General features: G+C 34.8%; 1 protein-coding gene across 5 annotated transcripts in view; it reads right to left on the reverse strand.

The window, feature by feature from the left end:
- Positions 1–20,650, reverse strand: part of PAPOLA (poly(A) polymerase alpha) — a 45,299-nt gene that overhangs the window by 19,185 nt on the left and 5,464 nt on the right. For all 5 annotated transcript variants that reach the window (XM_040066585.2, XM_040066584.2, XM_040066587.2 and 2 more), the window contains exons 2-12: positions 17,182–17,352; positions 16,490–16,556; positions 15,355–15,436; positions 14,789–14,898; positions 12,813–12,866; positions 9,567–9,678; positions 8,226–8,315; positions 7,992–8,130; positions 6,407–6,479; positions 4,817–4,937; positions 3,808–3,892 (exon numbers count right to left, since the gene is read on the reverse strand). In XM_040066585.2, coding sequence (XP_039922519.1) covers positions 3,808–3,892; positions 4,817–4,937; positions 6,407–6,479; positions 7,992–8,130; positions 8,226–8,315; positions 9,567–9,678; positions 12,813–12,866; positions 14,789–14,898; positions 15,355–15,436; positions 16,490–16,556; positions 17,182–17,352 — 1,104 coding nt within the window. The remainder of the gene's footprint in view (positions 1–3,807; positions 3,893–4,816; positions 4,938–6,406; positions 6,480–7,991; positions 8,131–8,225; positions 8,316–9,566; positions 9,679–12,812; positions 12,867–14,788; positions 14,899–15,354; positions 15,437–16,489; positions 16,557–17,181; positions 17,353–20,650) is intronic.

The raw sequence follows: 20,650 nt of genomic DNA on the forward strand, positions 1-20,650 counted from the left end.
CAAAACAAGAATGGTATTTTAAACAAAGAAGCCCAAGGACAGCAGAACGGGAAAAGATTACTTATAACTTGAGTTCCTAATGAGGGTGCTAAAGCAATCTCACCTGCTTACAGGCAGGTTTTTCAGAAGCTTAGCTGCGAAATCTTTAACATCCTAAGTCATACAATGCCACACTACTCTGTACAGATATGGCATGTTTAGGTAGCTTCTCAGCAGGATTTAAAGAACAGTAGTAATACAAGAGACTAGTCCCTAGCATATAGCTCATGGAGAGGAAAGCAAGGCAAATGAAAACTATGGTACAGAGTACTCTGGTGCCAGAGGCCTTCAAATCACAACAGCAAGTCCAAATCAACAGATCAAGTTAGCACCTACATGTTTCTCATCTTTAGGTGGCAAGAGCCAAAATCCTGCTACATGCTACAATTCTCTGATTTCAGTCAGAGAATGTCAGTGAAACGAGAACGGCAAGGGAGAAATCTGGAGAAACTTCTTCCCTGTTCTGAACAATACAGAGATAAAATAACCTGTACATTCTGCATTTTGGCAGTATTAACTACTTGACAGGAAAATGTTATGGAAAAAGAGAATAAAAGTCCTTTAATTAGGTATGAGAAGTCACTAATTACTAATACTGGTTTATTCTAAGGAGAACTACACTTTCAGTAAGATTTCTACATCACATTGCACACTTGCAGAATGTTTTAATTCAGTAGGCACAACAATGTTTAAGCTTTTGGGTATTTTTAACCATGTCTGAATCGAAAAGGACAAATTTCAAACCCACAAATATCCAAGAAATCGATTTTGCAGTTACTTATTAAAAGCATCCCTGTGAAACAAACTTCTGAAGAACTATTAAAAAAAAAAAAAAAGGTAATTTGGCTATGTCTAAAAAGCCTCAACTAGCTGGTAAGCACCTAGAAAAAAGATCTAAGCCTTACATCTGAAAAAAAATAACTATTTTCATGATTAACAGTTTTTGCTCAGGTAGTAGTCGCTGGGAAAAAAAAAAAGGATCCAATTTCTCCTAACTCACCTACCAGCTGTTACTGCTGAGAGGGAATTATTCTCTAGAAGTTTCCTACTACTATTTTCAACAAAATTAAATTATGTCAAAAATTAAGATACCTTTAGTTTTAAGAGTCCAAGGTCTCACTGCTAAATTTTGCTGAGACAAGGTTTTTTATGAGTGCCTCATTCATAATTTTATCACAAAGCACATGTGTAATTCAGAAGTATCTATCACTTCATTATAAAGAATAAATGGTCTTAGCTTAAGCCTCTATCTGTCAGTGGTGACTTTTATATGTTGGGTATTATTCTGAAGTATATCAGTTTGGGGTCTTGTTTGTTTGGGGGCTTGGATGTTTTCTCACTGTCTTCCTTTTAACATTCTTTTAATTAAAAAAAAAAAACACCGTAATGTAGGTAGTATGGAATCGTAATACATCATTAACACAAGTATTTCTAAAAAAAATACTTTAAAATTAGAGTCATATTACTTTCTTAAAAAAAAAAAAAAAAAAAAAAAACTGAGAACACTGAACTGTTAATTTCAATTTTTCTTTATTACCTATATGGGAATTATACATGAACCCAAGAATTTAAACTACCTTTTTAAAAGGTATAGTTATATTCTACTTATTTAGCAGGATTATCTCTTTTAACAACATAGAAAGAATATGCCAGAGCTCATTAAAATAGTGCTATTTCTCAAAACACTGCTCTCTTGGTCTTGAACTGTAACAATTTCATTTCTCATGCAACACTTCAAACTCGTACCCATTTGAAATTCTTGTCACTTCCCTGTAAAACACAGTATCTACATGTTCTTTGTTGTGGCTTTCCTCTTCTAAAAATTTAAATCTACACAAAGGGCAGATAATACATGTTGCAACTCCCCAACTCCAAGTAATTGCTGACATTCAAAAAGTAAGAAAAAAATAAATGGACTAAGAGCAGATTTCCTAATTTTCCTAATTTCTAATCTGCTTCTACTAAGCAGGTATACAGTAGCCCCTAGATTTCCTTAGTCACATATCATCGAGGTTTAAACACTGACAGCAAGTCAAAAGTGCTTAGGAACAAATCTCAATAGCAACTAACTGTCATTGAGAGTTATAGATTACTGAATCTATGCTTTCAGAGATTAAAAGAAATGTCCCAGAGCAAGGATCAGATGCTCTCTTATCTGGCAGAGCATTTCACACTGCTTTGAATTTCAGCAGAACATGCCAAGGCATCCACAACTTAAACAGAAGAGCGTGAAAAGAGGGGGGGGGGGGGGGGGTGGAAATTTCAAAATATCTATCTTTTAGATGGAGATCTGACTAAGAAAGCCACATTTACTGCTTACAGATGACTGCATATAATTATTTACTTTGTAAAGGCTACTTTAGCAAAATTGTAAAATTAACCTACTAAGGGAAAACAGAGAAAATCCTGGGTAATTTAAATTAAAACAGGCTCCATAATACTATTCGACACTTTAAAAAAAAATAAAATGAGAGCAAAGACATCTTGTGCAAAACAGAAAACCTGATTATAAAATGTTGAGCAAGAGAAGCTTTTATTGCTACACCCAGTAAAATGGCTTATGCTGGTACACCCCAAAAAAACTGCATCAAATGGAGATTATTTCAAATGACATTTAATACTTCCTATTTCTTTCTACTTTTGAAAGAAACAAAGAAAATGTACTAGGGAATTTATTAACCTCTTGAGCAGAAACTGATTTGTCTGCAGCCCATTTTTTACTTCAAAAAACAATATAATTTAATAGTGTTCTTTTAAATGTTTTCAATCTTAAGCTCCAAGGAACAACAAAAAAAGCCATCCAAATGTTTTAAAGCTTTTATCATGCAAAAGGTATAGAAACAAAACACAGACACATTATGAAGGTCATCAGTCTCTTTTAATGGGGGAACTGTATATTTCAATCTTGTTTAGATTAGTACAAAACCAACCAACCACCCAACACAAACAAGTGTAAAATATATTTGATCTTGATTCAAGAAAAATGGGTCTCCAATTTCAACTGAGGGCAAAGAAGATGTAGTCCGTATTTTAATAATTCATATTTATTATAAAAATACAACTTTCAGCAAGTCCGTATACATTTAACAAGCTTCTGCCCCACAAGTGTATTACTAGAAACCCTAAAAGTGTGAAGTGTGAATTTCAGTATTTCCCTCAGAAACGTTACAAAATTAATTAGAAAAGCCAGGTGTGAATTAATGAAGATCCAAGAGCCTTAAGCTTTAATGAAAAAAGATCTAATAGTAACTAGTACAACTGGTAGTTAGTCAACACAATTGCAAAAATATCTTTTATTATCAGAGTAAACTGTTGACTATATTGACAGAAGAAAAAATACAGTTTCAAGTACTTATTCATATTAAGTACTGACCTTCAGAATAAGTTCTTTTAACATCTATTTTCTTGGGAAGACCCATTTTTAGAATGCTTACTGACAGGACTAAAGAACATTTCTATTGGTCAAACCAGATGAAACTTCGTCAATGTTATTGGTAGTATACCAATTCTAGAGTTAACTGGTGATATTCTAAATATGTGGTCAGAACTAAAGAGTTTCTGAAACAGAGGTTTACGAGACAAAAAAGTACCTGAGGAGATTATTTCCAATAGAAAGGAGAGTAGTGTACTCTCTCTCTCACGTTGTAGGAAAATCCTAACAAAACACTATTTGGACACTTAATGTATGTATATTTATGATCCTGTGCTACAGAGCATTATGAGGTAGTTCAACTGATAAAATATTCTGCCATGCCATAAAATACATACTTGTACTTCTGAAAGAAGTTTGGAGCTTCAAAAAGTTTGGACCACTCTGCCTTACTCAGCAAAATTTCATCTGTGATAGCAAGACCTAAATTATAAAAAAAAAAAAAAAAATTTAAACTTTTTTTTTAAAATACAGTTTTGTATCCAGAGCAAAGACAATTTACTTAGCAAAAACAACTAAGAATTATTTCCTCCCTTCTAATTCACAGCAATTTATCAACAAGCTTTATTATACTTTCACTGGTCATTAGTTAAACAAATCATATTATTAAAAAAACTCATTATCTGTGTAGAAATGTACACTAATTGATCAGACTGATTATTTCACAGACTTTTACTCTGCAGTGTAACACAGCTCCATTTAGTTTTTTGCATATGCCACACTAACTATTCAGTTCAAAGACAACAGATCTTTTTCCTTATAGTATTTGAATCACCTGTTGTGCAAGGCACTTTACTAGGCAAAGAAACAGTGAGACAATAAGGTACTGCCCTGTCTGAGAAAGCTACTTGTAGTTACTCCCGGCATCTACTACAGTCTACTTCTTGCTTTGATAACATCTTCTCTTATCTTCTATAATTATTCAAGTACATTACATGGATAAATCCAGAGGACTCATCTTCAAGAGAGTATATTGCCTTATATTAGGCCTAGAAACAGGCATCAAGTGGAACTACTATTGGTAATCCCTCACATAACATGACACAATCTAAGCCACTAAAATAAAATCATTATACCATTCATTCTAATTTTCAGAGCACAAGGCATTCTCTTTCATTACCCTCAGTCTCTAAAGGAGAAGGACAGACCTGTAGAAGGATCTACTACGTTTGCAGTGTTAAGCAATGTTAAGCATAACAGGCCAAGTTCTACCTCCCTCAAAACAGTCTTGTGTCAATAAGCTTTTTAACATCCATCCACCTCCCCCTTTCAAAGCATACCCACAATGAAACTATTTCAAATCTGTCTGGAAAAAAATCTGTATAGAAAGTGTAAGATAATACTTACCTTGTTTAAATTCCTCAACCATGACCATCCGTGTGGAAACGGACACATTGTACGTAGAGTTCTGCTGTGGGTATGCTGGTGTAATTATAGGCATAAGATGGTACCTATCACTGGGGTTTACCTACATATAACAACAGCCAATCAGTTTTCTTCAAGCATACACATCAGTTAACAAATTTGGATTTCTCCCTTTACTACAACCAAGTCTTAAGTTCTAAGAGACCTTAGTTTGGAGACCAAGAGTACAGAGGAAGTTAAGAAAACAAGAATAATGCTCTCACAAAGGACATCTTTCTGAATGACAGTGATGTGGGAGGGCTGTAACCTGTCAGCACATCAAGATCAAGATGCAGGCATTCCTAATTCCAGAAATGCCAACCAAACAGAACAACTTCCCTCTTTAATAGAAATTAGTTTGTGATCACATGAAACCAAGGACACCTCATCATCATATGAGCACCTTCTGCAGAATGACTGTCTTCAAACCTTACGAAAGGTATTTTATTCTTTATTTCTGTAACACTACGGAAAACTAAGAGCCATTTTAATAAGAGGCTCTATGCAACCTGACAGAAGCATCACTTGCATTAACGTACTTTTATTTAACAGCAGACAGGGTGACAAAAAAGAAAGGACACAACATACACACGCAAAGTACATTAAAATATTATTAGGGTAACAATCTTGTAGAAGGTAAATAAAAGATAAACCCCTGCCATTGTCTTAGCCCACTTTGATTAGCTACTACAACAGTTCCCATCACACACTGACCTCAAACCTCCTATCTCAGGAATAACAGACTCAAGAACATCTTTTCAGCCATTTCACATATTTACATGTGAACTTTCATCAATTAAAAGAACAGATTTGAAGTACAAAAGGGAATACAGCTCAACCTCTGATGCTTACGCTATTCGTCAAAATAAAGATTAGTTGACTATCAACCATTCTATGATTGACAAAACAGCATTGAGCAGACTCATTATGTCCTATTGAAAGCTCACAATGGGTGCCATGCATCTGCTGCAAGCTGTTTCACTGACTGCCTGAAGGACAATCATGTCCAATGTCCTTAATGTAAGTGCTACAAAGATGGAGATCAAATATTATAAACAATACACAAAACTACTAAAAGACTTCAAGTTATGATCTTCTTTGGTGCAAGATGAAAGACACTTTACTAAACTATACGGAAGGAACCAAGCCTATCCGGCTGTAATTTCCACTGAAGTGAATTCAAGGTACTTGCAACAGTTAACAGGTTTTAAATAATAAGCAAACTATTTTAAGATTAGCAGTTTTCCAAAAATGCATCACTTTAACACATGTAACTGCGCTGAACTTTCATAAAGATTGCTTATTTCAAAAATTGGGAGACAAAGTACATTGTTCAGCAAGTGTGCTTCAAGCGGTCAATTTAGACAACTATGGTAACTTTGTTCTATCCTCAGGAGAATCAGAGGTTACTTATGAAGATATAACACCACAACATTAATTTCAATATACCCAAAATGAAGTTCACCTAGAATCTTTTAAGCAATCGAATTTATTGTACAGTGTGACTTAGAGGGGAAAAAATAACACACTAACCCTTGGGTCCCATACAGGCAAATTAAGATTGCATTCTTCTGGCTGTTTCAATAGCACTGGATTTGGCCATTCCCTGTTCAAAAAGATTGTAGGACTGAATAAGACTATTGGATACAACCATGTATGTTACACAAACAATATTTTTGAATGTGATCCTTCTTAAATCTGCTCTCAAAATAAAGCACCATTTCCTCACAACTAGGTTGGTCTAACTGGGGTTGTTTAAATAAGCTGTATTGCTGAACTACAATTAGCTTCTCCAGAGCATCAGAACAAGGAATTTTCTGTAGTCTTGAAGGTTTAAAACCACTGGTTTAGATAACTAATTTAAACTCCTCTAAATTCTTCCTGAAATATACCAATCAAACAGAAAATCCTCTGTGAAGATTGACATTGGGTCCATCTTCAAGCTGGCTGTTTCATGGACAAACTACAGAACAAACAGCCAGCACAATTACAGCATACAGCATCATTACAAACCATATGTATTAAAAGAAAATAATAATCAAGAGAGAAAGAAACCTTGTTGAACAAAACACTAAAAAAAGTAACACTTGTTAAGTCATCTTACCCCCTGAATAAAAATTACCTTCCTATAAAGAGCAGAAGTCAGTTAATCTCTTGGAATTTGTACATTATGCTCCTATGCTATGCATGTACAAACTGGAGAGAAGTCCAAGAAACACATTAAACAGAGATTACAACCAATTCCCCTCTATTATCTTAGTGTGGCAAAATATTACTAAATTCTACGTACCTCAAGGAGGCTGTAAAGCCTATGAATGCAAGAGAGTGAAAGTGTGCAAATTATCTTCACATTAAGAAGAAAAGACACTATACTTGGAGTAAAGTAACACCTTGGTAAATGATTCTTAAAGTCTGTCTGTGTCTCATGAAGGCTCTAAGTATCCAAACATGGACTTTCAAGAAAAACAGTATTCATTTGTAATCTGTAAAGTTCACTTTTGGCCCATTTGTTCTAAATTTACTTGGAATGTTCCCATCAGAGTTATTCAAACCATCTTTCTGAGCTAATTAGCTCAAGTGCATGAAATAGCATGTAATTCTCTAACACCTACCACTGCACACTGACAAGACTAAAACCCAGATTTTTGCCATTGGTTCTCTTAAATTGTATTTAAACTATGTGCCTAAACTAGATACTGGCACACCTCCTTTATCCGTTATCCCAGTATCTGAACGTTAAAAGACTTTACATTTGGGGGTATATGCTATTATTTTATACTATATAAGTATTTTTTCTGAAGAGTCTTGTTGAATTACAAAAAATACTTGAGAAAATTTTAATTAAGAACTGCATGGTTTTGGTTTGGATACTTCAAAAACAAGACATGTTGGATGACTTATTGAAAAACTAAGTTGACAATTTCTGGTGGCAAGAACAATGTTTCTAATTTATCTAAATCTGGTAACAGCTGAAAATGGTACCATAAAAACAGGACTAAAATTTAGTGTCTACAAATAATTTTATTTTAGTTTAGTCTAAATTAAAAACAAACAAACAAAAGAAAAAAAACCAAAACCAAAAAAAAAAACCAAAAAAAACCAAACAAAAAAAACATACCATTTAGAAAATACCAAGAAAAATTTATGTACAAGAGTTGATGCTATTGCATTTGGATAAAGCTGGCAAGTTCTTGCTACTAGCATAGCCCAGGAAACACCGCCAAGGAAACCTAGTATATTGGAATAGATGTTGTGGCCTGTGGATCGAGAAGGAGAGAGACAAAAGGAGAGAGATGTCAGTAACCAGAAGAGGTAGTGAAAACTTCACAAATTTTGAAATAAAACTGCTTACGTTTTGCCCACAATTTGATAGCTCTCAGTGTTAACCTGAAGTTGTCAATGTTTGGTACTAGATGCAGAATTTCATCGGTTACCCGGCAACCTGCAAAAGAAATAAATAATTACAGTTGCCACTTCCAAAGTTTTTTGCTTGCTTATCTTCCCCCACCATCAACACTACCTAACCTTTTAGATATGCATGCTGGAAACTCATTTCATATTCTCATCACTTTTGTTTTGGATTAGAAAGCTTAACATATTTTCATCTGCATTGCTTTTCATTTTTAGTGTTTTATGGCAACACTCAGGTAGCTAATTCATGCGTGCATGACTAGAGTTTTGGACTGATACTTGGGGTTTTTTATTATTAATGAACTAGATAAGCTGTTAAAGAAACAAGTTCTGGTGTTAATGTGAATACATGCAGTATATCATGCAATATGAAGGCAAACTAAAAAAAGTATAAGCCTTCATGAACCTACAGAAAACCACAGGGTTTTTTGAGCCATAGGTCAAACCTTAGAATTTTTAAGAACAGGCTAAAAGGAATAGTTTTGAAAAATACTAGCTATACTGCTACTTTGATGGCATATTTTCAGACTGTAACATTATAGATGCCAATATTAACTGCTTGATTTTACGGGGTTTATAATAAAGAATAAGTAGTAGTTCATCATTATTAAGTAGTTGCAGAGAGCTGTTTGAAAGAAAATAGTTTTATCTAAGACTATTTTAAGAGGCAACTAAAAATTCTAGAGATGGCACAAATGGGAATTTCACAAAACAGTTTAGGTGGCTGGGATGATCTCAAATTATCAACTTTTAGCTTGTAACAACAATCATTACTCCTCACGCAAACATGTTCTTCCTCATCAAGCTGCAGCCAGGCTAAAGTCCCTACTAATCCTGCATAAATAATCATTTTTTAAGCAAGGGTATTATAGATAAATTAAGGTTTAAACAAGCTAGTAAGCTACTGAAGAACTGACCTCAAACTGACACCATTTTGATATCTCAAATATATCACTAAAGCAATTTCACGTACGTTTACGCAAACACAAATCAAAAAACAGACACACATCTTTATTTACAGAAACAGGTAATGCTCTGCACAAATGTCTTGTAAGTCCCATTCATTTCTAGAACCATAAACCAACCAAAGAGAAAAAAAATCATGAACTGGCCAACATGCAACAACCTTTCTCTCCAGAAAGATATACAAAACTGGCAGTAACTTTATTTCCACATATGAAATTACTGTATTTTCAGTCAAATCCACAACTACTGTATCAAAGAACCTAGGATAGCTATTTAAAGATCAGACAAGTTGATATACAAAGCAGGATATACATACCATTAAGACTTCGTATGCATCTAATGTCTAAATTTTTAAGTAGGCTGTCGTCTCGTAGATCTAAGTCCTCAGGAATAGTTTGCAGTGCTAATCTTGCAAACAAAATATCAATCTTAAGAACAAAAAAAAGAAGTAAGACATTAGAAAAATGCTCTTTCTTCTGTAGGATTCTATAAGTCACTTTCATCAACTTTACTAATAGTAGTCTTGCTAGTACAAAGAATCCCTTTTAAAAAATATTAACATCCTTCAGAGACACTTAAAGAAACACATTCAGATGCTTCATCTATCTTATGGCTCCTTTGCCAATAGGATAAAATACACATTTAGATTAATATACAACCAGCACACACACAAAAACTATGCTGCCAATGTAAATAAAATCATTTGGGAACAAGCATTACTTTTAAGTCCAGAATACAAAATCCGACCAACCTCAGAACATACCATGAAAACAAAAATCCTGGTTTTAACCTAAATATTCTCAAATATTCTAGAGAAGACTGAGGGAAATCCTCACTGCATCCCCTCACGAGGATGTTGAAGATGACAAAAGGGCAGGTACAGATCTCTTCACTCTCATAACCAGTGACAGGACTCAAGGAAACAGCATAAAGCTGAGCCAGGACAGGCTTAGATTATGTATCAGGGAAAGTTTTTTCCCCCCAGAGGGTGGTTGAGCACTGGAACAGGCTCCCCAGGTCAGTGATCACAGCCTGACAGAGCTCAAGAAGCATTTGGAAAACCCTCTCAGGATGTCCTACAAAGGGCCAGGAGTTGGGACTTTGCTGATCCTGATTGGCCCCTTCCAACCCAGCATATTCTATGATTCCATGAAAATTACCATGGAATTACAGGAAGAGTGGGATAGCTTTCCCCATCCCTCATAAAGCACACATCTAACTAGTTGACTCTATATATGACCAGTATCTATGAATAGTCTACATACCTGATTACAGAAAACATTCTGAAAATTCAGCAAGCTGCTGAGCAAGAGTAGACATTATGAAACCTCACCCAATTTCTTTGCTATTACTTCTGCAATACTTAAACATAGCAGGTTTTCTAGACCTAGAACATCTAAAATACTATTCAGCACTGAGTTAGTTTTACATTGCCCCGCACACAAGGACACTGCTGAGTGCAGAAGTCGGTTTGCCTTTCCATCAGTCAGTTGATGAGAATATCAAGTGCATATCAGCAGACTGTCTGCAAGGCAACAAAGGCACTTCACCAAATGAGGCTTTTAACCAAAGTGGTTATCACTTGACCTACAAGACAACGAAATACCGAGCACTATTGCACCAAGAAGAAAACTGCTTTAGTTACATTAAAATTATTTCTGGTAAAGTGATCTGAAGACACCTGAAAGACTTCTTGTAGGTACTTAAAACTTTGCATCCATCCATTTTAAACTGTGAAGCCCTTTTCCACAGAAAAGTATTTCCGAAGTATTCAGTACAGTCTGTATTTCAAAGTCCTTAATAGCTGATCTTATCAACAGTCTGTATTACATACAGAAGTTCCAACTTGAGTCAAAAGTACTACTTCTCAGCATAAAACAAGTTCAAAATTAACTTCAATTTGAAATTCTGCTCTGATCTCTAGGAGGTCTAGCACCTCTAAAGATGCAAAGCTCATTGACATTTATTTTCAAATAAAAAAATTAACAGTCTGTCTTATATAACTGGGGGGAGAGGTAGCTGGCAATCAAATACAAAGTACTCTACAGGAAGAACAAAAAAATTAAGAAAGTTGTTTATTTTAAACAAGAACATAAAATGGACATATAAAAATTTACTGTCAGAATTTTTTAAGTTTTAATAACAGGATCACCACAAAACTAAAGTCCTTTTTCCCAATTCTACCTTCTGGCATGTTTTGCCTGGGTTAGCAAAAGGAAAATTAAAATTGTTTGATACTGACATAGCTGGGCACAAAAACAAACTACCAGAAACAATAACACTGGTATATGCAAAGAGTGAGCTTATAATGTAAGAAAAAGAACTTTCATGCACTGTTAGCAACATGACTTAAGTTTCAGTAATAAACCTAAGCCTATCATAAATTATTATATTGGAACAAGATGCTACTACTTCTAGGGCAACAGTTCTTTTTTTTTTCCTTATTTGGTTTTGTATTTCAAATTTCATTTTTTAAAAAGGAGAGACAACTCCAGCTTGAATGACCAGAGAGAAAAAAAAAAAACTGACCAGAGGACAGCTAAGGCAAGTAAGGAAAGTTTCAATATCTAGAATGAATACCTAAGCTATGTAAACAGCAAACAGATTCTCCAGAAAAATGTTCCTTAATACCCAACTGCATATGGATTGTATAAAATGGCTAACAGATACAAATTCACAGACTGGGAGAGAAGAAATTGCCAGTTTTGTGTACCATACTACCTCATGTCACTTGCCAGAAGATTAGCATGGGAATTCCTTCCCCTCTGTAAACTACTGTTCTTGTACCCACCAGTTACTGGTTGACATAATCCAACTACAAGTCTCATTAACTGCGTGTATAAACAGTTCATGTTTTTGTCTTGTCACCAAAAGATGACAGTTTGACCATGTAACACTCTGAGAAGAATAAATAGAGTATCTTTTGAAACTACCATTCCTGTTTCCTTAGCAAAAATCAAATCAAGCAAGTTCAGTGCTCCAAGACAGCTGATCCCTCAGGCTACAGCCACCAAAACCATTGTTGTGGTCACATGTTAAGAGATATGTTAAGAAATCAGAACAAAGAATACCCAGCTTGCCTTCAGCAGCACACTTTTGAGAACAAGTTAAAGACCACAAGTTTCTATAATGCAGGATAATTAAGCAAATCTTTCATGTTTGAATAGTTAATCACTAGCAGTCAAAAAAAAATCTGAAGCCACATTATTTACAAATATAATTTCTATTAAATGTTAAGCCTAAATAATGCCTATAAGTGGTACTCTACAGGTCAGTAAACTAATCAGTACAAGCGGGTAGCAGAGGAAAAAAAAAGAAAAAAAAAATAAGGGGGAAAAAAAAAAACAGGGAGATATTCTGCACACAGTTTTAAGTCCATCAAGAAACTCTTGTTTCAGCCTTAAATCTCCACTTAAAATTATAAAACTGAGGACTTTTGACAAAATCTTAGCTATGAACTTCAGAGAGCCACTTTAATAGCATTCCTGTTAATGAATAATGACTTATTAAGAACTTTGTTTTCACCATGTTCTACCAAAACAAATTAAAATAAGATCTTTACCTCTATTCCATCAAAACAAAGTTTAATAACTGGGACAAAAGCTTCTTCAACAGCCTGGGGGGAAAAAAGTTGCATTTTATTTTCAGTATAGAGAACATTTATAAACAATAGCTACCAGGTCTAGACAATCATACTGAAATGCTATTTTTATAAATGCTTTTCTGTTTTCAGGTTGATTTTTCTAAGCAATGTCTTTCTCCACCATTGAGAATTTATGCAGTAAGCACTGACCTACTATGTGCTGCAGCTGTCTAGCTGTTACTTATGATTCAAACTTGTACCAACCAGCTCTGATGGTGTTACCTCAAGGTCCAACCCTCTTTCTCCCTACAAAGAAGACACGATCAAGCATCTTTTACTCCTCACAAATATCTCAAAGTATTCCAAGTCCAAGCTATAGGGATTCTTGCTCTAAAAAGGCATATTATTTCTGCTTCTACAGTTGGTATAAAAAATGAGAAGACTGTGTAACTGTGCAGCCTGACAGTTGCAAGTCACCAGTCTCCAGAGGTCAAGCATGTTTTTAAAATGTGGTCAATTATACTGTGTTTTGATGAACAATATCACAATGGAACTGTGCAATTTCACATCTACTCTATGAATATAATTTTCCTGAACTGAGCATCTGAATTAAATGCAATCTAGAGCAGACTGTGATAGTAAAAGCAAAGACTGCTGCCTACCTCCAAATAAGAAATACTCTGAACTGTTGGAGGATGAACTGTTCCAAGAGTGTTTCAGTTCTTTCCAAGAGGAGGAGATAACACTACTGTCAGCACTCAAACCATAGTTAAGGTTACCTTAACATTATTGGTTGACAGGATGGATCGATCCTAAGCAAAAGTCATATTCACAGGTGTCTCATACTCACTCACTCCAGCAACCACTAAGTCTGTGCTCCCCTAAAGATGGAGAAGTACAAACTCCTAATACTAGCTAAAAGTATTATGACACCCTGACATAAAGGTTATTTGCATCAGTGCAGAGCCCTACTGAATACCATACATACCTTGCTGCTAAATCAATTACATTACCTGAAGTTAGAGCTTACAGCAAAGTTGAATGGAAAACTGAAAATCTGAATCCTCTCAAAAACGGCATGTCAACTTAAAGATTGCTATAAAGCATTGAAAACAGCTGTTTCAGTGCATTTAGTGTTACCAGCAGATCTTTGCACTACACTGGTAGTTACCAACTACAGGAAGCATAGATTGGAAGAATGCTGCAGAGACAGTTCCGTTTATTTTATGAAAGCAAGACTAGACCAAGCCAAGACTTGCTATCAACTATCTTCATCTAAAAAAAAAAAAACCAAAAACCAAAACTGGAGCAGAAAAAATCTACTCTGAGCCTATACCAAGATTAAAGCTCCCACCAGCTGACTCACGGAGGCATGGCAGTGAGGTATAACAAAAGCAAAATACTGCATTAGTATTATCTTCCACTACTACAAGGGAAATCTGCATCTTTAGCAGCTAAAAATCATGTACAAGCATTTAGTAACAAGACACACTAAAAATACAGCTTCCCTTTACTAATGCACAGCTGACAGCCACTATGAAGTATCAGTTAATATCAACCACCACTACTGTTTATACAAGCATGAAGTTATAAAGAAGCAGCATAAGATCTTCATTAAAACCAACTAAGTTTGGTCCTGAACCCTGTAGAGCTAACATTTACATTTGCATCTGCCTGCTTCAAGTGAGTAAGCAGAAATTTTGCCATACTAACACACATGCTAGGAGATCATTCTGCCATCCAAATTTTTGAGTGTATCTATTAAGTGAGACCAGAGGAAATTAGGAAAAACCTCTATTTATTCCAACTCATATGATAGACTTTACTGCAAGTTAACAAAAAATTTTTTGCAAGTCTTAACAGTAAAGTTATATTTACTTATTTAATGCATCATCCTTCACTACTGAATTTTCCTAATCCACAGGTCAGCAATCTGTATTGGGTGTTTCACATACCCTCAGATCTTTCACTTCTTCTTGTTGTTTTAACTTTTCATAAAATGATGTGAAAAAATCACTTCTTTCAACATGTCTTGGTGCAACACACAGGGCATCAATATCAGCACCTGAAATTATTAAGCAGCAGAAGTAAATTACTCAATACTTCACATGCATGGAATGCCAGCAATAGACATTTTTATTAATAATTCAGCAGGAAAATTTAGTTTCTCATCATATGGAATGGTGGGGTTTTTTTAAATACTAAGTCAAATCATATGAAAAAATTCATGGCCATTAACTATACAGAACACATACATACACTCCTGCTTCAATTGTGGAACACTTGTAATTTTCAAAGAACAAAACACGAAAATTTAAGTATACAACTTAACTTCCTCTGTCTTTAAATAATTTTTTGTCTGTTTCTCAATCCATGGCAAAAACATAATACAGGAATATATTTCTTTTGTTTAGAATGAAGACTAGAGAAAAAAATTAAGAAATCTAACACCACCTCAAAATACAGCAAGATCAATCATTAGCTCAAACACACGGATTTTTATCACAAAAGGAAGCATTACCTTTTGTATGAACCCCTAATCTATATGATCCAAATGTAAAAATTTTTCCTCCAACGTTTTCTATTACCGATTGCGGAAGATTCTAAATAGAGCAAAAAAAATTGGTTATTTTACCTTAACAACTTATAACAACACAGACCATTTCTTTTCAAACAACAGGAAAAAGATTGTACGAAATTTATGCTGTTGAAATACTGAAATAATCTCAGTATTTACAGAAAAGACTGAGATAGCTTTCCACTTGGATCATTTGTAACATTCCAACTACATTCCACATTACCGTCTCAGACCTGGTAATTGTTGCACCAATTCTGCGCTTCAGGTGCAACAGCTTTATAATGTTACAGAGATCAAACACATTTTGCTTACCACTCAGGCATTTTAGATTGACACAGAAATAGATGATAGACTCCAATTTAGAGCAACATAAAACCTGTCTACTGCATCAGTGTTTATTACATTACTTAAGCAGCTTTCAATCTTACACTGGTCATGACATTCTCACTGTTTTGCTTTCAAGGACCGAGATACACATAGCAGGGCAGTCCCTGCCCATAATCTTGTTCATATATAAATTCTCCTTGCATAAGGAAAGTGTACAGAAAACGTACGATCCCAAATACACACAAAGCAAAATAGCTGAAAAAAAATAGGGGTTTCCTCTAAGGAAAAAAAATCTATAATCATGGAAGTCTATATCCACTCAAAGATGATGGTGGGAGCAGGGATTACTATAGCCTGACAAAAACACTGTCAGCACATCAGTCTACGAAAGTAACATTACAGGACCAACATTAAAGAAAAAGACCACAGACCACAAAGATGCAGGAAGTACACTTTAAGATTAGCACTGTTTCACAAAGGCAAATAATCTAGTACTGTAATTAATACAGTACTGTATGCATGAATTTTGAGAAAAAGTCAAGTTACATCTATGAGTTTCTTTATTTGATAAGGTACACTATGAAGAGGCAATGTTGCTTGTGAACAAAAGAAACTAAACAAGGATTGTATCTGTTCTGATCCCCAAATCTAAGGTTCATCCCATTTAGCACAGGAATGTATTTTGGAATAATCTTCCTACAGCACCCTTAGGATCACAATATTGGCGACTCCATGTAAAATAAATCCATACCTTGCTTTCACTGATTTCCCGTATCCATTCCTTCACCAAGTTATTTAATTTTCCCAAAATTAGAATCCTATTAATAAAACAGCATAAATACAGGTTACAAACTTAGACAAAACTAGTGGATTTTTTTAAAGACTCTGATCATCATTACACAGTAAGTCTACTAAAGTAACATTACAGATGTAATTAGAGATCTTGTTTTATATATATATATATATCTATATATATATATAGATATACTGAAAGTTACTTCTTCAACATTCCCACTATTTTTCACCCCTTAGAGACATTCAAGAGATTTAAGCTCCAAAAAAATGAAAGCATGCAAGGCAATACACACATGAATTCAACTCATTTTCATAATAAACTTTAATTCATATAACACATGCATCTAAAAGAATACTGATAAGGAGTACTGAGAGGAGAAAAAAAAACTCTAGAAAGCTTAATAAGGAAAAAAAAGTATAAGCTTCATTACAATAAAGTAGTGATGAAGGGGAAAAAATGCAAACCAGCCTCTGAAATTTAAAGGCCATTTTAATTCCACCCTGTGTTTTCAGATATTACTCTTAATTGAGAAAAATTAAGCTTACAATTCCACTAAGCTTTTAAGAAAGCATTTGAAAGAACACATACACACTTGGTCCTCAATAGTCACACATGAACCTCATGACAGGACACAAGTATTCACTCACCTGCGCTGCAGCTCTTCTTCCTCTTCAAACACACCATAAGGTTTTAGGGTTTCGATTAATTTCTGGGTAAGCATGCAGTCAAACTCCTTGGGGGCAGCTAAACTGATAGGTGAGGTAATGCCATAATGCTTCTGCAGTTGCTGTGTTTGTGATCCCTGGTTTGTAACGGGACTAATAAAGGCAATTAGATAAAATTACTGACAGAAACAAAACAAAACAATCTTTTTTCTCATCAGAGTAGCAGACAAGAGATACATACTAAGGGGAAAAAAAAAAAAAAAAGTTAAGCCTAGTGTTAGCATTTTCATCCCAAATCACTATGGTAAATCTGTCCTATTAAGGACACCAATAGAATTACCTTTCATCACCTCTCAAAATGCATTAACTTTTTTCCCCCCTTAATTATTTTTTTTCATTCTACTAGGGCAAAAGCTTTATCAGTTTGGGCTCCTTCACTTTCATAAAGTCTAAAGTAAAGACAACCCTTCATGTCAAAAAGTCAAGCTGACAGCAAAAGTGAAAGTCCCACTCTTGGCAGGCTTAAGATTCCTTGGTGCACTGCTGTAGTAACAGTCCTGCATCTTTATACCCATTATCTACTATCTCTATCATACACAAGGAAATAAGGCTAACTACCTATTACATGTGTGAAAAAACTACAGCATTACTTCAATTTAACTTCCATTATTTGTCAACATCATCTCCTCAAGATTTCATCCTCATTTCCATAAAAACTATTAAAAAAAACCCTAACACCTAAAACACCTAAATTGAAACTGACAAGAACCCACAAGACATAATTTTCCACAAGTTAAACCCATTTTATAACAATTCTAAGCACTATAATTTGTTTGCAATCAAGAATTTAGTCACAATGCAAGCTTGAGCACACCTGTCCCTTTGCTCATCAGCAAAAAAAAAAAAAAAAAAAAAGGAAAAATATATTTTAAAAGTGTACACTAAAAAAAATAAACCTTCAAGTAATGGTGGGGCCTTGGGCAGTATCTGGGAAAATTATTTGATACAGCTTCCTTTAGCTATGAGGTTTTAATCAAGCAATGAAGAACCTGGTAGAAGTTGAATAAATCACACAGATCTTAGGACTTAAGGTGTCAACAAAACCATTTTTTTAAAATAAAAAGCTGTTCAGATGAATTACATAAAACAGTAACTCAAATTAAGGACAAAGGAAGCCCTTAAAACTTCTTTCTTCCTTTTTTTTTTTTTAAAAAAAAAAACACCAAGCTTTAGGAATGTCAACACAAGTTGTAGCTTCAGCCACTTAACTGCCTCTAAAAAAAGCCTGAAAACGTGTCAGTATACAAACATTCTTTGATTATTTTAACTTATATCACAAAGCAAGTTGTTTGAAATACATTTTCTCCCCTTTTGCTAACTATTAATTTGAAAAAAAAAATGCTTTTTAAGATTTTTCCAGTTTAGTTTTTTTTAAGCAGTAATACAAAACAATCAATATTTTAGCCTTTGTGTAATGTTTTCCTGATGGTCTAATTTTCACCCATTCATAGCAAGAAAATGAATCCAATTCAACAGATATTAGACTTCATCAAAAGGGCTAGCAAACAGCCTGGCAGATGCTGTTACTAGATCTCAAAAAATGTCACTCAAAACCAAATTCTGCAGAGCTAATTCCTCAAGTCAGCAATGCTGACAGAGGCCTCTGTATTCCCCCTACATGTAAGGACCACAATTCACAAATTCAAGAACTAACAAATTAAACCTAGAACAAACAACTTAAACATAATCCTTGACGTCTGTAAAATTACAGCGAATAAACCCCAGCCAAACATGAGATCTCTTCCCTAGTCTGGTTTACACACAGCCCTGGCAGTGCAATGTGTAGCTTTGCCTTCAAACCACCACACTGCAATGACTTAAACCAGAGTTCCTCCAACCCCAACAAGACCACCAGAGCATGGCCACAGGGCACAAACAAGCTTTGAAACTGCTCACTAAAACTACAGCTTCAACCAACCAATTAAACCGATCACAATCGATACATCTTTGGGAATTGTTACATAAAGCCAGCCACAGTTCTTACATTCACTTTTATAATAATGAAATAATGTTATTATCAACAGCACAGGACCTCCCCAATAGGAGTGTTTCACCTCTTTTTGAGCACTGAGGAGTTAGTAAGTACTCTTTCACTGCGTTAGTGTGTAACAATTCTCAGCACAGCTGCCTTCAAGATTTTACAGCTGCAGAGGACAGTCAACATATATTAACACTAAAGAGAATATAGGTTATTTCCAGATAAAAACTTTTAAATTGAAGCTCTGCTGTTTGCACCTGCTACGTTAACTCTAGTCTAAGGTTTCTGCAGCACAACAAAGAAAATGAAAGAATTCCTTTCGAAAACTAAAGAAAAAAATGGTATGCCAAGAAGGTTTGTTAAACTTAATGAAGGACAGAATAAAGTAACTTATTCCGTTCATCTATCGATTTAAAAGGCAGCATGAACGTTAACAAACAAGTAAAGGTATATCCTACCTCCCATAAAACCAAGAAGCAGCAGATAAGGCATTTGCTGCCTGCCTTTTAAAGTAAAAGTAAATTATGTCAAAGAAATAAACTTTAGGTGATCATCAACCCAACTTCAATGCTGTATCTACATGCTACATTTTAGCCATGCTTTAGAAAATGCACCTAGACTTCTACTTTCTTCCAAAACCATGAAGATCATACTCACACTCCAATACCTTCCCCCTCTTAGTCACATACAGGCATATGGACATTCTACCTTTTACTTGTGACATGTCCAGAGAAGAGCTTAAACTACCGAATTTACTCAAAGGTGAAAAGCCAGGGAAATATCAGCGCTAACCTTCTACCAAAAGGGATTAGAGATTGGCCTTGCTGGGGAGTCAACACCTTGATGGTATGTCACATCTGGTACTCACTATAGTTAAACATTAACAAAAAGCCAAGTATTAAACAGAAACTGGAAGTTCCATCTCAGCTACTCACTCTTGACAACAGCAGAGACAGATTTGGCAGATCATATCTGGGTGTGACACAACTGAAAGCCTCAAAGCATGTTTAGGGCTTGCTGGGCTGGGGGACTGTTTTGGTTTTGTTTGTTTGTTTTTAATTTAAAAAAAAAATACCCAAATAAAAATAATTTTAAAAACATCCTAAGCTTTTCTTTTTAATATCACAAAGAAAATTGAGACAGTTTGAGGCTTTGGGGTTTGTTTCTTGTCAACCACACATAAACATGAAAATCATTTTATCACTCTGAGATGACCATGAGCTGTCAATTGCACAAATTTTAAAATAAAGTTACAGAAAATGGTGTAGAGTTACATTTAACATGCTATTGTTGCAGTTCTGGTTTAACCTGAACTTTTGAAGAACATATACTGGCAATTTACCATGTGCAAATAGGGCAACAGCTACAGTTAATTTATTCTGGAGTATTATGATTCAGTACTTCATATTCAAG

This window comes from Hirundo rustica, chromosome 6, assembly GCF_015227805.2.
Source record: "Hirundo rustica isolate bHirRus1 chromosome 6, bHirRus1.pri.v3, whole genome shotgun sequence".
NCBI lineage: Eukaryota > Metazoa > Chordata > Aves > Passeriformes > Hirundinidae > Hirundo > Hirundo rustica.